Source organism: Coregonus clupeaformis, unplaced genomic scaffold, assembly GCF_020615455.1.
Source record: "Coregonus clupeaformis isolate EN_2021a unplaced genomic scaffold, ASM2061545v1 scaf0167, whole genome shotgun sequence".
Classification (NCBI taxonomy): Eukaryota; Metazoa; Chordata; class Actinopteri; order Salmoniformes; family Salmonidae; genus Coregonus; species Coregonus clupeaformis.
Genome location: NW_025533622.1, coordinates 397,517 through 411,121, shown reverse-complemented (window position 1 = coordinate 411,121; position 13,605 = coordinate 397,517). Strand labels below are relative to the sequence as shown.

Here is a 13,605-nt window from a genome sequence, read left to right as displayed (position 1 = left end):
ATGCTGTATCTGTATTGTATTCTGTATCTATATTGTATTGTATGCTGTACCTGTATTGTATTGTATGTTGTATCTGTATTGTATTGTATGCTGTATCTTTATTGTATGCTGTATCTGTATTTTATATTCCTGTGGTCCAGCAAAATTAAGGCACTTATACATTTTAAAAACATTACTATACATTCATAAAGGATTTCATAAAATATTAAGTGTATGCCCTCAGGCCTCTACTCTACTAACACATATCTATAACACAAAATCCTTGTGTATGGTGCGTATGTTATCGTGTGTTTGTATGCATGTGTCTATGTTTGTGTTGCTTCACAGTCCCCGCTGTTCCATAAGGTGTTATTTTTATCTGTTTTTAAAATCTAATTTTACTGCTTGCATGAGTTTCTTAATGTGGAATAGAGTTCCATGTAGTCATGGCTCTATGTAGTACTGTGCGCCTCCCATAGTCTGTTCTGGACTTGGGGACTGTGAAGAGACCTCTGGTGGCATGTCTTGTGGGGTATGCATGGGTGTCTGAGCTGTGTGCCAGTAGTTTAAACAGACAGCTCGGTGCATTCAACATGTCAACACCTCTCATAAATACAAGTAGTGATGAAGTCAATCTCTCCTCCACTTTGAGCCAATCTTGCATATTATTAATGTTAGCTCTCTGTGTACATCCAAGGGCCAGCCGTGCTGCCCTGTTCTGAGCCAATTGCAATTTTCCTAAGTCCCTTTTTGTGGCACCTGACCACACGACTGAACAGTAGTCCAGGTGCGACAAACCTAGAGCTGTACCTGTATTGTATTGTATTGTATGCTGTACCTGTATTGTATTGTATGCTGTACCTGTATTGAATTGTATGCTGCATCTGTATTGTATTACATTGTATGCTGTACCTGTATTGAATTGTATGCTGTATCTGTATTGTATTACATTGTATGCCGTACCTGTATTGAATTGTATGCTGCATCTGTATTGTATTGTATTGCATTGTATTGTATGCTGTACCTGTATTGTATTGTATGTTGTACCTGTATTGAATTGTATGCTGTATCTGTATTGTATTGCATTGTATTGTATGCTGTACCTGCATTGTATTGTATGCTGTACCTGTATTGCATTGTATGCTGTACCTGTATTTAATTGTATGCTGTATCTGTATTGTATTGCATTGTATTGTATGCTGTACCTGCATTGTATTGTATGCTGTACCTGTATTGAATTGTATGCTGTATCTGTATTGTATTGTATTGTATGCTGTATCTGTATTGTATTGTACCTGTATTGTATGCTGTTCTGTATTGTATTGCATTGTATTGTATGCTGTACCTGTATTGTATTGTATGCTGTACCTGTATTGTATTGTATGCTGTACCAGTAGTGTATGCTGTATCTGTATTGTAGTGTATTGGACAAGAGGAATACCTATGTAAGAACGCTGTTCATTGACTATAGCTCAGCATTCAACACCATAGTACCCTCCAAGCTCATCATCAAGCTTGGGGCCCTGGGTCTGAACCCCGCCCTGTGCAATTGGGTCCTGGACTTCCTAACGGGCCGCCCCCAGGTGGTGAAGGTAGGAAACAACATCTCCACTGATCCTCAACACTGGAGCCCCACAAGGGTGTGTGCTCAGCCCCCTCCAGTACTCCCTGTTCACCCATAACTGCGTAGCCAAGCACGTCTCCAACTCAATCATCAAGTTTGCAGACAACACAACAGTAGTAGGCTTGATTACCAACAATGATGAGACCGCCTACAGGGAGGAGGTGAGAGCCCTGGGAGTGTGGTGCCAGGAAAATAACCTCTCACTCAACGTCAAAAAAACAAAGGAGATGATTGTAGACTTCAGGAAACAGCAGAGGGAACACGCCCTTGTCCACATCAACAGGACCGCAGTGGAGAAGGTGGAAAGCCTCAAGTTCCTCTGCGTACACATCACTGACAAACTGAAATGGTCCACCCACACAGACAGTGTGGTGAAGAAGGCGCAACAGCGTCTCTTCAACCTCAGGAGGCTGAAGAAATTTGGCCTGTCACCTAAAACCCTCAGACTTTTACAGATGCACAATTGAGAGCATCCTGTCAGGCTGTATCCCCGCCTGGTACGGCAACTGCACCACCCACAACCGCAGGGCTCTCCAGAGGGTGGTGCGGTCTGCACAACGCATCACCAGGGGCAAACTACCTGCCCTCCAGGACACCTACAGCACCCGATGTCACAGGAAGGCCAAAAAGATAATCAAGGACAACTACCACCCGAGCCACTGCCTGTTCACCCCGTGTCACGCCCTGACCTATGGAACTCTTGTTTGTTGAGTCAGGGTGTGAATGTCTATTTGAGATCTATGATAGTCTATTTCTATGTTGCAGATCTAGGTTGATATTTCTATGTTTGGCCGGGTGTGATTCCCAATCAGAGGCAGCTGTCGCTCGTTGTCTCTCATTGGGGATCATACTTAAGTAGCCTGCTTGCCTACCTTAGTTGTGGGATCTTGTTCCGTTTAGGCTTGTATGTGTTTAGCCGGAGGACTTCACGTTACGTTGGTTCTTGTTTTGTTGTATGTTTATTCAGTTAATAAACATGTACAGTTTTCATGCTGCACCTTGGTCTGACCCGTCTCTCAACGATCGTGACACCCCACTATCATCCAGAAGGCGTGGTCAGTACAGGTGCATCAAAGCTGGGACCGAGAGACTGAAAAACAGCTTCTATCTCAAGGCCATCAGACTACTAAATAGTCACCACTAGCACCGAGAGGCTGCTGCCTACATACAGACTTGAAAGTCACTGGCCACTTTCATAAATGGAACACTAGTACTTTAATAATACCACTTTAATAATGTTTACATATCTTGCATTACCCATCTCATCTGTATATACTGTATTCTATACTATTTATTGCATCTTAGCCTATGCTGCTCTGATAATGACATCACTCATCCATATATTTACATATTCTTATTCCATTCCTTTACTTAGATTTGTGTGTATTAGATATTTGTTGTGTATCTGTTAGATATTACTTGCTAGATATTACTGCACTTTCGGAACTAGAAGCACAAGCATTTCGCTACACTCGCAATAACATCTGCTAACCATGTGTATGTGACCAATACATTTGATTCCATTTTATTTGTATTGCATGCTGGACCTGTATTGTATTGTATGCTGGACCTGTACTGTAGTGTATGCTGTACCTGTATTGTATTGTATGATGTACCTGTATTGTACTGTATTGTTTTGCATTGTATGCTGTACCTGTATTGTACGCTGTATCTGTATTGTATGCTGTACCTGTATTGTACGCTGTATCTGTATTGTATGCTGTACCTGTATTGTATTGTATTGTATGCTGTACCTGTATTGTATTGTATTGTATGCTGTACCAGTAGTGTACGCTGTACCTGTATTGTATTGCATTGTTTTGCATTGCATGCTGTACCTGTATTGTATTGTATGCTGTACCTGTATTGTATTGCATGCTGTACCTGTATTGTATTGTATGCTGTACCTGTATTGTATTGTATTGTATGCTGTACCTGTATTGTATTGTATTGTATGCTGTACCTGTATTGTTTTGCATTGTGTGCTGTACCTGTATTGTATTGTATTGTATGCTGTACCTGTATTGTATTGTATTGTATGCTGTACCTGTAGTGTACGCTGTACCAGTATTGTATTGTACAGCATGATGTACCTGTATTATATTGCATCCTGTACCTGTATTGTATTCTCATTTATTCATTTACATCATTTAGCAGACGCTCTTATCCAGAGGGACTTACAAATATCTAGCTTGAATCATACAAAAAACTAAATTCAAATCTATATACATTAAACGTAATGTTCCGGTTTAGCAACGCAATTATTTTCTTTAGGTTTTGGCAGAGGTATCACGATAGGCAAAGGAAAGAGGATGGAAAAACTAATTCTGGACAGCAGTACTGTTACCGACTATGTGTTCATTGTTTTTGTTTGGGTCTCGTATAAAAAGACAGACATACGTGTTATTATAAAGTACATATAAAACTTGACGACCGGGACTGCCTTTTCCTCATGGGGGTCGGTGTTGGAGTCTGTGTCATTCGAGTGCTGCGTCAGGGACATCTCACTGCCAGTTGGGGAGTCCACGCTCTCGTACCCTGTGCTCAGCTGGCTCCCAAAACCCCCTGCACCGTCACTAGTCTGGTCCCCCGCTGCCTCTGAGTGGTTGGAGAGTTTAGTCTCGCCCTCGCCGGGGCTGGAGACCATGGGAGACGGAGGAAAGTCTTCCTCTGTGCTGCTGACCTCACGGTACAGGCTGGGGGTGGCCGCTGCACCTCTCTGGGAGGACGAGCTACCGTTGCTAGGTCCGTTGGAGACCCTCTCGCAGTCTTTCCCTGGCTGGGCGGAGGAGGGGGTGAAGGTCTGCTCGGCCTGGCTGGGGGGCTCGGCAGAGCAGCTGGAGGGTGAAGTCCTGCTGGGCCCTGCCCCAACAGAGGCAGCCTGAGCTGGGTTCTGGGAGAGCTGCAGACGGATCTCCCTGAGCTGGGTTCTGGGAGAGCTGCAGACGGATCTCCCTGAGCTGGGTTCTGGGAGAGCTGCAGACGGATCTCCCTGAGCTGGGTTCTGGGAGAGCTGCAGACGGGTCTCCCTGAGCTGGGTTCTGGGAGAGCTGCAGACGGGTCTCCCTGAGCTGGGTTCTGGGAGATCTGCAGACGGGTCTCCCTGAGCTGCTGCTGGAGGACCAGGATGGTGCTCTTCATGCCCTCCACCTCCTCATCCAGCTGGATGATGAAATCGTTCAACTCATCCTGGCTGCTCTTCAGCTTCTCACTGTACTTCCTCTGCCTCCAGCTGGGTGATAAATGGCCTTGGGACAGCTGCCTCCCCAGCTCCTGGTTCTCCTGGATCAGCATCCCGCACTTGGCCATGAGCTTCTTCCCCGTCTGGCTATCTGGTGTAAATTTCCAGGCACTCAGTTCATTTTGGGCCTGCTCCAGTTTGTCTTTAGTCTGTTCCAGTTCGCCCTTCATTTTGAGGAAAAATAAGTTTATGGCCGGGTCTACCATGGACGACCCAGCTGCACTGGGCTGCTGGACTTGGCTGCTGCACTGGGCTGCTGGACTTGGCTGCTGCACTGGGCTGTTGGACTTGGCTGCTGCACTGGGCTGTTGGACTTGGCTGCTGCACTGGGCTGCTGGACTTGGCTGCTGCACTGGGCTGTTGGACTTGGCTGCTGCACTGGGCTGCTGGACTTGGCTGCTGCACTGGGCTGTTGGACTTGCTTGAGGTACTGGATCTGGGTTGTACACTCTTACATTTCCTGCTCCTTGGTGGCGAGCCGCATGACCAGGATGTTCCCCCTGCGTGACGCCTCCTGCTGCTGCAGCTTCAGCTTCTCCTCAGACTCCTTCAGCCCCGTCACATTGTTCCAATTCAGATCAGCATATTTTGGACTGGACAGCTTCCAGGACCTGGACATAGGTTTCATGTTGTTTCCACCTCACACACAGTTCCTCTCGGGTCAGGGTCTTCATGTCAGATTCACTGAGGCGAACCTTCTTTGGAAGGGGTTCCTCATTCGTCATTCTGAGCTCTGTAGCCAGTTCTTTGCTAGCTATGTTTTCCGCTTCTTGTTGTCACAAAATGGCGGAGAAAGACGACTCCTATCCCCGTCCACAAATGAGCGTTCCTTTTTCCTTTCGCGCAAAACCCTGCTGTGAATGAACACTTAGCGGACGCGTTTGTTTTAATATTCTAAACCGTATGTTTTGAACACCCACCTACTAATATGCTATTTACAATCCGAATTTGCTAATTTATTAGATCAGGGCTGCCAACTTTTGAAAATACAGTAGCTTAGAGTGATTGTATATGTATATATGAGTGTATTGCCTTGTATTGTATTGCTATTGCATGCTGTGCCTGTAGTGTTTTGTATACCTGTATTGTATTGTATTGTATTGTATTGTATGCCTGTATTGTATGCTGGACCTGTATTGTATTGCATGATGTACCTGTATTGTATTGTATTGTATGCTGTATTGTATGGTATACCTGTATTGGATTGTATTGTATGCTGGACCTGTATTGTATTGCATGCTGTATCTGCATTGGATGCTGGCCCTGTATTGTATTGCATGCTGGACAGTTGTTAATTACCATAGCCACAGTATGATAATAATAATGGTTGTTAATTACCATAGCCACAATATTATAATAATAATAGTTGTTAATTACCATAGCCACAATATGATGATAACATGATGATAATAGTTGAAATAGTTGAAATTAGCATAGCCACAATATGTAACATTACCATAGCCACAATATTATAATAATAATAATAATAATAATAATAATAATAATAATATAATAATAATAATAATAATAATAAGAGTTGTTTATTACCATAGCCACAATATTATAATAATAATAGTTGTTAATTACCATAGCCACCTGACTTTTCTCTTCCTCCTTCATTTAGAAGGAAAAACACAAGAACACAGGAAACATTCACATTATAAGGTGGTTGTGTTTAAGCTTCTACCATGTTGAGGATAAGAAATGGATAATGAATAAGCTGCACATTGTAGATGCATATAGTATAGCATGGTACGGTATGGTATGCATTCTGTGTGCTTTGGAATGGCCTCAGTACTGACCAACTGGTTTCATGTCAACTATGTTTTCCGTATTCTGTCAGTGAGTTTTAGCATGGTTGAACGAGGCTAAGTGAGTTTTAGCATGGTTGAACGAGGCTAAGTGAGCTTTAGCATGGTTGAACGAGGCTAAGTGAGTTTTAGCATGGTTGACTGAGGCTAAGTGAGTTTTAGCATGGTTGAATGAGGCTAAGTGAGTTTTAGCATGGTTGACTGAGGCTAAGTGAGTTTTAGCACTGTTGATTGAGCCTAAGTGAGTTTCAGCATGGTTGAATGAGGCTAAGTGAGTTTTAGCATTCTTGAACAAGGCTAAGTGAGTTTTAGCATGGTTAAATGAGGCTAAGTGAGTTTTAGCATGTTTGAATGAGGCTAAGTGAGATTTAGCATGTTTGAATAAGGCTAAGTGAGTTTTAGCATTCTTGAATGAGGCTAAGTGAGTTTTAGCATGGTTGAATGAGGCTAAGTGAGTTTTAGCATGTTTGAATGAGGCTAAGTGAGATTTAGCATGTTTGAATGAGGCTAAGTGAGTTTTAGCATTCTTGAATGAGGCTAAGTGAGATTTAGCATGTTTGAATGAGGCTAAGTGAGTTTTAGCATTCTTGAATGAGGCTAAGTGAGTTTTAGCATTCTTGAATGAGGCTAAGTGAGTTTTAGCATTCTTGAATGAGGCTAAGTGAGTTTTAGCATGGTTGAATCGTTTTTTGTATCTGGGCACTATGGTTTTATGTTCCTCACTAGACCAGTTCTGGGTTACATGGATCAACCCTCTAGATCAGTTGTGTTACATGGATCAACCCTCTAGATCAGTTGTGTTACATGGATCAACCCTCTAGATCAGTTGTGTTACATGGATCAACCCTCTAGATCAGTTGTGTTACATGGATCAACCCTCTAGATCAGTTGTGTTAGATGGATCAACCCTCTAGATCAGTTGTGTTACATGGATCAACCCTCTAGATCAGTTGTGTTACATGGATCAACCCTCTAGATCAGTTGTGTTACATGGATCAACCCTCTAGATCAGTTGTGTTAGATGGATCAACCCTCTAGATCAGTTGTGTTAGATGGATCAACCCTCTAGATCAGTTGTGTTAGATGGATCAAGGTGTGTGTGTGAACATCTCCAACATACCTGCAAGGAACTGCATTTAATCTTTATCCCCACGCCACCGTGACCAACCTCATTCTGCTCCTCTGTCTCCAGTATGGCCTGTAGAAAGGCTCTCCTCTCGTGGCTGGACGACTTCTGGTCAAACATGCCAGCCTGAATCACCTTCTGGTCCACGTTCAGTTTGTACTTAGCAGCCGCTAGGATCTTCTCCTCCACACTGTTGACCGTACACAGACGCAGAACACGCACCTCATTCTTCTGACCAATACGATGAGCCCTGTCCTGGGCCTGGAGGTCCTGGGAGCCAATCAGAACAGAGAAACAACAGGGTTAGCCAGGGTTAACTAGAATGTGTGTGTGTGTGTGTGTGTGTGTGTGTGTGTGTGTGTGTGTGTGTGTGTGTACCTGGTGAGGGTTCCAGTCAGAGTCGAAGATGACCACAGTGTCCGCAGCCTGCAGGTTGAGGCCCAGTCCCCCGGCTCTGGTACTCAGTAGGAACACAAAGTACTGGGAACCTTTCTCATTGAACTTCTTCAGCAGCGCTGCACGGTCCTCAGACTTGGTGGTGCCTACAACACACAGCAACGCATACCACAAGCACTGTACTTCAATACACCTGTCATAAACTGATGAAAACAGATGAAAACATTGTTGAGGCGCAGGTAAGGGAGACTGCAGTTGGATTAGGTTAAAGTTAAGACATTGTCATACCATCGAGGCGCAGGTAGTAGAAGTTGAGGTAGGGTTAAAGTTTAGGGTCAGGGATACATACCGTCCAGGCGCAAGTAGAGGAAATTGCGGTAGGCGAAGTAGTCCTCCATGATGGTCATGAGTGATGTCATCTGACAGAACAGCAGAACTCTGTGGTTGGTGACGTGTAGCTTGGGTAGGATCCGGTCCAGCAGCTCAAACTTCCCCGATGCACGGTACAGCTCGTGTCTGGGGAGGAGGAGAAGAAAAACAAATAACCTTATGGTCCCAGAGGGGAAAGTCTTTTGAAGGAAATTCCTGTTTTGTTTAATAACTGAACAGCGTTGAGTATCTTAACATCTTACCCGCTGATAACTCCGTTCGGGAAGCCTAAGTGCTCAGCAAAGGACTCCTGTGAGACAAGGCAGATAGTGGAAAATCAGAATCTTAAGAGTTTGTGATTAGTTGGCACATCTACATAGTTATCAGCTAACACATCCTGACTTCACTAAGTAAAACTTGTACAGTGAGTTGTGTGAATTGAAACAGACACAAACAAAACATTTGCATGCAGTCTGGGACCAATTAAAATGTTGCTAAACTCTTCTAGTAAAAAGTAGAGTTATGGTAACCTGTTTGCAATCCCTTTAGCTTTGTATGCTAGCTTGCTGGCTAGCTACATATGTTAGCTGGCTAGTTAGCTACAGTAGATAGCTGGCTAGTTAGCTACAGTAGTTAGCTTGCTGGCTAGCTACATATGTTAGCTGGCTAGTTAGCTACAGTAGATAGCTGGCTAGTTAGCTACAGTAGATAGCTGGCTAGTTAGTTACAGTAGTTAGCTTGCTGGCTAGCTACATATGTTAGCTGGCTAGTTAGCTACAGTAGATAGCTGGCTAGTTAGCTACAGTAGATAGCTGGCTAGTTAGCTACAGTAGATAGCTGGCTAGTTAGCTACAGTAGATAGCTGGCTAGTTAGCTACAGTAGATAGCTGGCTAGTTAGCTACAGTAGATAGCTGGCTAGTTAGCTACAGTAGATAGCTGGCTAGTTAGCTACAGTAGATAGCTGGCTAGTTAGCTACAGTAGATAGCTTGCTGGCTAGCTACATATGTTAGCTGGCTAGTTAGCTACAGTCGATAGCTGGCTAGTTAGCTACAGTAGATAGCTGGCTAGTTAGCTACAGTAGATAGCTGGCTAGTTAGCTACAGTAGATAGCTGGCTAGTTAGCTACAGTAGATAGCTTGCTGGCTAGCTACATATGTTAGCTGGCTAGTTAGCTACAGTAGATAGCTGGCTAGTTAGCTACAGTAGATAGCTTGCTGGCTAGCTACATATGTTAGCTGGCTAGTTAGCTACAGTAGATAGCTGGCTAGTTAGTTACAGTAGTTAGCTTGCTGGCTAGCTACATATGTTAGCTGGCTAGTTAGCTACAGTAGATAGCTGGCTAGTTAGTTACAGTAGTTAGCTTGCTGGCTAGCTACATATGTTAGCTGGCTAGTTAGCTACAGTAGATAGCTACTGCCATGAAGTTGTTGTTGTGTTTTCAACAGCTTGCAGTATGTATATGCCAGGGAATCCGGACACAATGTGGACAGATGCATGACGTGTTCGGAATTCCATGACCAGAACTCCATGATCAGAATACAAAAACCACAGTAACTGTCATGTCTAGACACAGCAGAAGACTGATTAGTTGGTAACTTGAATTAGAGGTGTTATTGCATGTAGGGGTAGATCTAACTCTAAGCTAACATACCTCAATGTGTTGGAACATCTAGGGGTGGTTCTAGAACTAACATACCTCAATGTGTTGGAACATGTAGGGGTGGTTCTAGAACTAACATACCTCAATGTGTTGGAACATGTAGGGGTGGTTCTAGAACTAACATACCTCAATGTGTCGGAACATCTAGGGGTGGTTCTAGAACTAACATACCTCAATGTGTTGGAACATCTAGGGGTGGTTCAAGAACTAACATACCTCAGTGTGTTGGAACATCTAGGGGTGGTTCTAGAACTAACATACCTCAGTGTGTTGCAGCATGTAACTTACCTCAATGTGATGGAACATGTAGGGGTGGTTCTAGAACTAACTTACCTCAATGTGTTGGAACATCTAGGGGTGGTTCTAGAACTAACATACCTCAATGTGTTGGAACATGTAGGGGTGGTTCTAGAACTAACATACCTCAATGTGTTGGAACATGTAGGGGTGGTTCTAGAACTAACATACCTCAATGTGTCGGAACATCTAGGGGTGGTTCTAGAACTAACATACCTCAATGTGTTGGAACATCTAGGGGTGGTTCAAGAACTAACATACCTCAGTGTGTTGGAACATCTAGGGGTGGTTCTAGAACTAACATACCTCAGTGTGTTGCAGCATGTAACTTACCTCAATGTGATGGAACATGTAGGGGTGGTTCTAGAACTAACTTACCTCAATGTGTTGGAACATCTAGGGGTGGTTCTAGAACTAACATACCTCAATGTGTTGGGACATGTAGGGGTGGTTCTAGAACTAACATATCTAAATGTGTCTGAACATCTAGGGGTGGTTCTAGAACTAACATACCTCAATGTGTTGGAACATCTAGGGGTGGTTCTAGAACTAACATACCTCAATGTGTTGGAACATCTAGGGGTGGTTCTAGAACTAACATACCTCAGTGTGTTGCAGCATGTAACTTACCTCAATGTGATGGAACATGTAGGGGTGGTTCTAGAACTAACTTACCTCAATGTGTTGGAACATCTAGGGGTGGTTCTAGAACTAACATACCTCAATGTGTTGGAACATCTAGGGGTGGTTCTAGAACTAACATACCTCAATGTGTTGCAGCATGTAACTTACCTCAATGTGATGGAATATGTAGGGGTGGTTCTAGAACTAACTTACCTCAATGTGTTGGAACATGTAGGCATGGTTATAGATCTAAAATACCTCAATGTGTTGGAACATGTAACGTCACTCAATGTGTTGGAACATGTAGGGGTGGTTCTAGATCTAACATACCTCAATGTGTTGGAACATGTAGTGGTTGTTCTAGATCTAACATACCTCAATGTGTTGGAACATGTAGGGGTGGTTCTAGAACTAACATACCTCAATGTGTTGAAACATGTAGGGGTGGTTCTAGAACTAACACACCTCAATGTGTTGGAACATGTAGGGGTGGTTCTAGAACTAACATACCTCAATGTGTTGGAACATTTAGGGGTGGTTCTAGAACTAACATACCTCAATGTGTTGGAACATCTAGGGGGATTCAAGAACTAACATATCTCAATGTGTTGGAACATGTAGGGGTGGTTCTAGAACTAACACACTTCAATGTGCTGGAACATCTAGGGGTGGTTCTAGAACTAACATACCTCAATGTGTTGGAACATGTAGGGGTGGTTCTAGAACTAACATACCTCAATGTGTTGGAACATGTAGGGGTGGTTCTAGAACTAACACACCTCAATGTGTTGGAACATCTAGGGGTGGTTCTAGAACTAACATAGCTCAATGTGTTGGAACATGTAGGGGTGGTTCTAGAGCTAACATACCTCAATGTGTTGGAACACGTAGGGGTGGTTCTAGAACTAACATACCTCAATGTGTTGGAACATGTAGGGATGGTTCTAGAACTAACATACCTCAATGTGTTGCAGCATGTAACATACCTCAATGTGTTGGAACATGTAGGGGTGGTTCTAGAACTAACATACCTCAATGTGTTGCAGCATGTAACATAACTCAATGTGTTGGAACATGTAGGGGTGGTTCTAGAACTAACATACCTCAATGTGTTGGAACACGTAGGGGTGGTTCTAGAACTAACATACCTCAATGTGTTGGAACATGTAGGGATGGTTCTAGAACTAACATACCTCAATGTGTTGCAGCATGTAACATACCTCAATGTGTGGGAACATGTAGGGGTGGTTCTAGAACTAACATACCTCAATGTGTGGGAACATGTAGGGGTGGTTGCATATCTTCTTCAGCTGCATGATGGTGTTCATCAGGGTCTTCGCTCCTCCTTTACCCTGAGGAACACAATAACAATGTTACATATCTGATGCTTGATCAGGGTCAATAGTTAGAAAGATTAGTTGTGAGTATCTCTGCTTCCTACCTTCTTGTCTTTCTCAGATCCGTCAGTGAGGAGGATTCCTCTGCCCTGCATGTGGCGGTACAGAACCCTCTGGATGGCCGACATGTCACACTTGATGACATACTCCACCTAAAATATCAAGTCTACTGCTGAAGCCGGAAGTTTACATACACCTCAGCCAAATACAACTACGTTTTTCACAATTCCTGACATTCAATCCTAGTAAAAATTCCCTGTCTTAGGTCAGTTAGGATCACCACTTTATTTTAAGAATGTGAAATGTCAGAATAATAGTAGAGAGAATGATTTATTTCATTTTTATTTCTTTCATCACATTCCCAGTGGGTCAGAAGTTTACATACACTCAATTAGTATTCGGTAGCATTGCCTTTAAATTGATTAACTTGGGTCAAACGTTTCGGGTGGCCTTCAACAAGCTTCTCACAATAAGTTGGGTGAATTTTGGCCCATTCCTCCTGACAGAGCTGGTGTAACTGAGTCAGGTTTGTAGGCCTCCTTGCTCGCACACGCTTTTTCAGTTCTGCCCACAAATGTTCTATAGGATTGAGGTCAGGGCTTTGGGATGGCCACTCCAATACCTTGACTTTGTTGTCCTTAATCCATTTACCACAACTTTGGAAGTATGCTTGGGGCCATTTGCGACCAAGCTTTAACTTCCTGACTGATGTCTTGAGATGTTGCTTCAATATATCCACATAATTTTCCTTCCTCATGATGCCATCTATTTTCTGAAGTGCACCAGTCCCTCCTGCAGCAAAGCACCCCCACAGCATGATGCTGCCACCCCCGTGCTTCACGGTTGGGATGGTGTTCTTCGGCTTGCAAGCCCCCCCTTTTTCCTCCAAACATAACGATGGTCATCATGGCCAAACAGTTCTATTTTTGCTTCATCAGACCAGAGGACATTTTTCCGAAAAGTACGATCTTTGTCCCCATGTGCAGTTGCAAACCGTAGCCTGCCTTTTTTATGGCGGTTTTGGAGCAGTGGTTTCTTCCTTGCTGAGCGGCCTTTCAGGTTATGTCGATATAGGACTC

The 13,605-nt window shown here is 43.6% G+C and overlaps 2 protein-coding genes across 6 annotated transcripts in view; both read right to left on the bottom strand.

The window, feature by feature from the left end:
• smarca2 (SWI/SNF related, matrix associated, actin dependent regulator of chromatin, subfamily a, member 2) overlaps positions 1–13,605 on the bottom strand; it is a 214,144-nt gene that overhangs the window by 105,778 nt on the left and 94,761 nt on the right. For 4 of the 5 annotated variants that reach the window (XM_041869484.2, XM_041869486.2, XM_041869488.2 and 1 more), the window contains 7 exons: positions 12,571–12,678; positions 12,395–12,481; positions 8,810–8,856; positions 8,527–8,693; positions 8,160–8,323; positions 7,776–8,051; positions 6,432–6,458 (listed from right to left, as the gene is read on the bottom strand). In XM_041869484.2, coding sequence (XP_041725418.1) covers positions 6,432–6,458; positions 7,776–8,051; positions 8,160–8,323; positions 8,527–8,693; positions 8,810–8,856; positions 12,395–12,481; positions 12,571–12,678 — 876 coding nt within the window. The remainder of the gene's footprint in view (positions 1–6,431; positions 6,459–7,775; positions 8,052–8,159; positions 8,324–8,526; positions 8,694–8,809; positions 8,857–12,394; positions 12,482–12,570; positions 12,679–13,605) is intronic. The other variant, XM_041869487.2, reaches the window with a different exon arrangement.
• On the bottom strand, positions 3,638–5,472 carry LOC121555661 (pre-mRNA-splicing regulator WTAP-like). The gene is made up of 3 exons (XM_045213886.1): positions 5,300–5,472; positions 4,588–5,243; positions 3,638–4,378 (listed from the first exon to the last, which is right to left on the bottom strand). The coding sequence occupies exons 1-3, from the start codon at positions 5,470–5,472 to the stop codon at positions 3,954–3,956; spliced, it is 1,254 nt and encodes a 417-aa protein (XP_045069821.1). The 3' UTR covers positions 3,638–3,953.

Bases quoted from the DNA above. Each gene is read 5' to 3' on its own strand.
- LOC121555661 (XM_045213886.1), bottom strand. From the start codon at position 5,472: ATGAAACCTATGTCCAGGTCCTGGAAGCTGTCCAGTCCAAAATATGCT. The intron at 5,244-5,299 runs GTAAGAGTGTAC...AGCCCAGTGCAG, and splicing joins GCCACCAAGGAGCAGGAAAT to CAGCCAAGTCCAGCAGCCCA. The intron at 4,379-4,587 runs GTCTGCAGCTCT...CCGCCCAGCCAG, and splicing joins AACCCAGCTCAGGGAGATCC to GGAAAGACTGCGAGAGGGTC.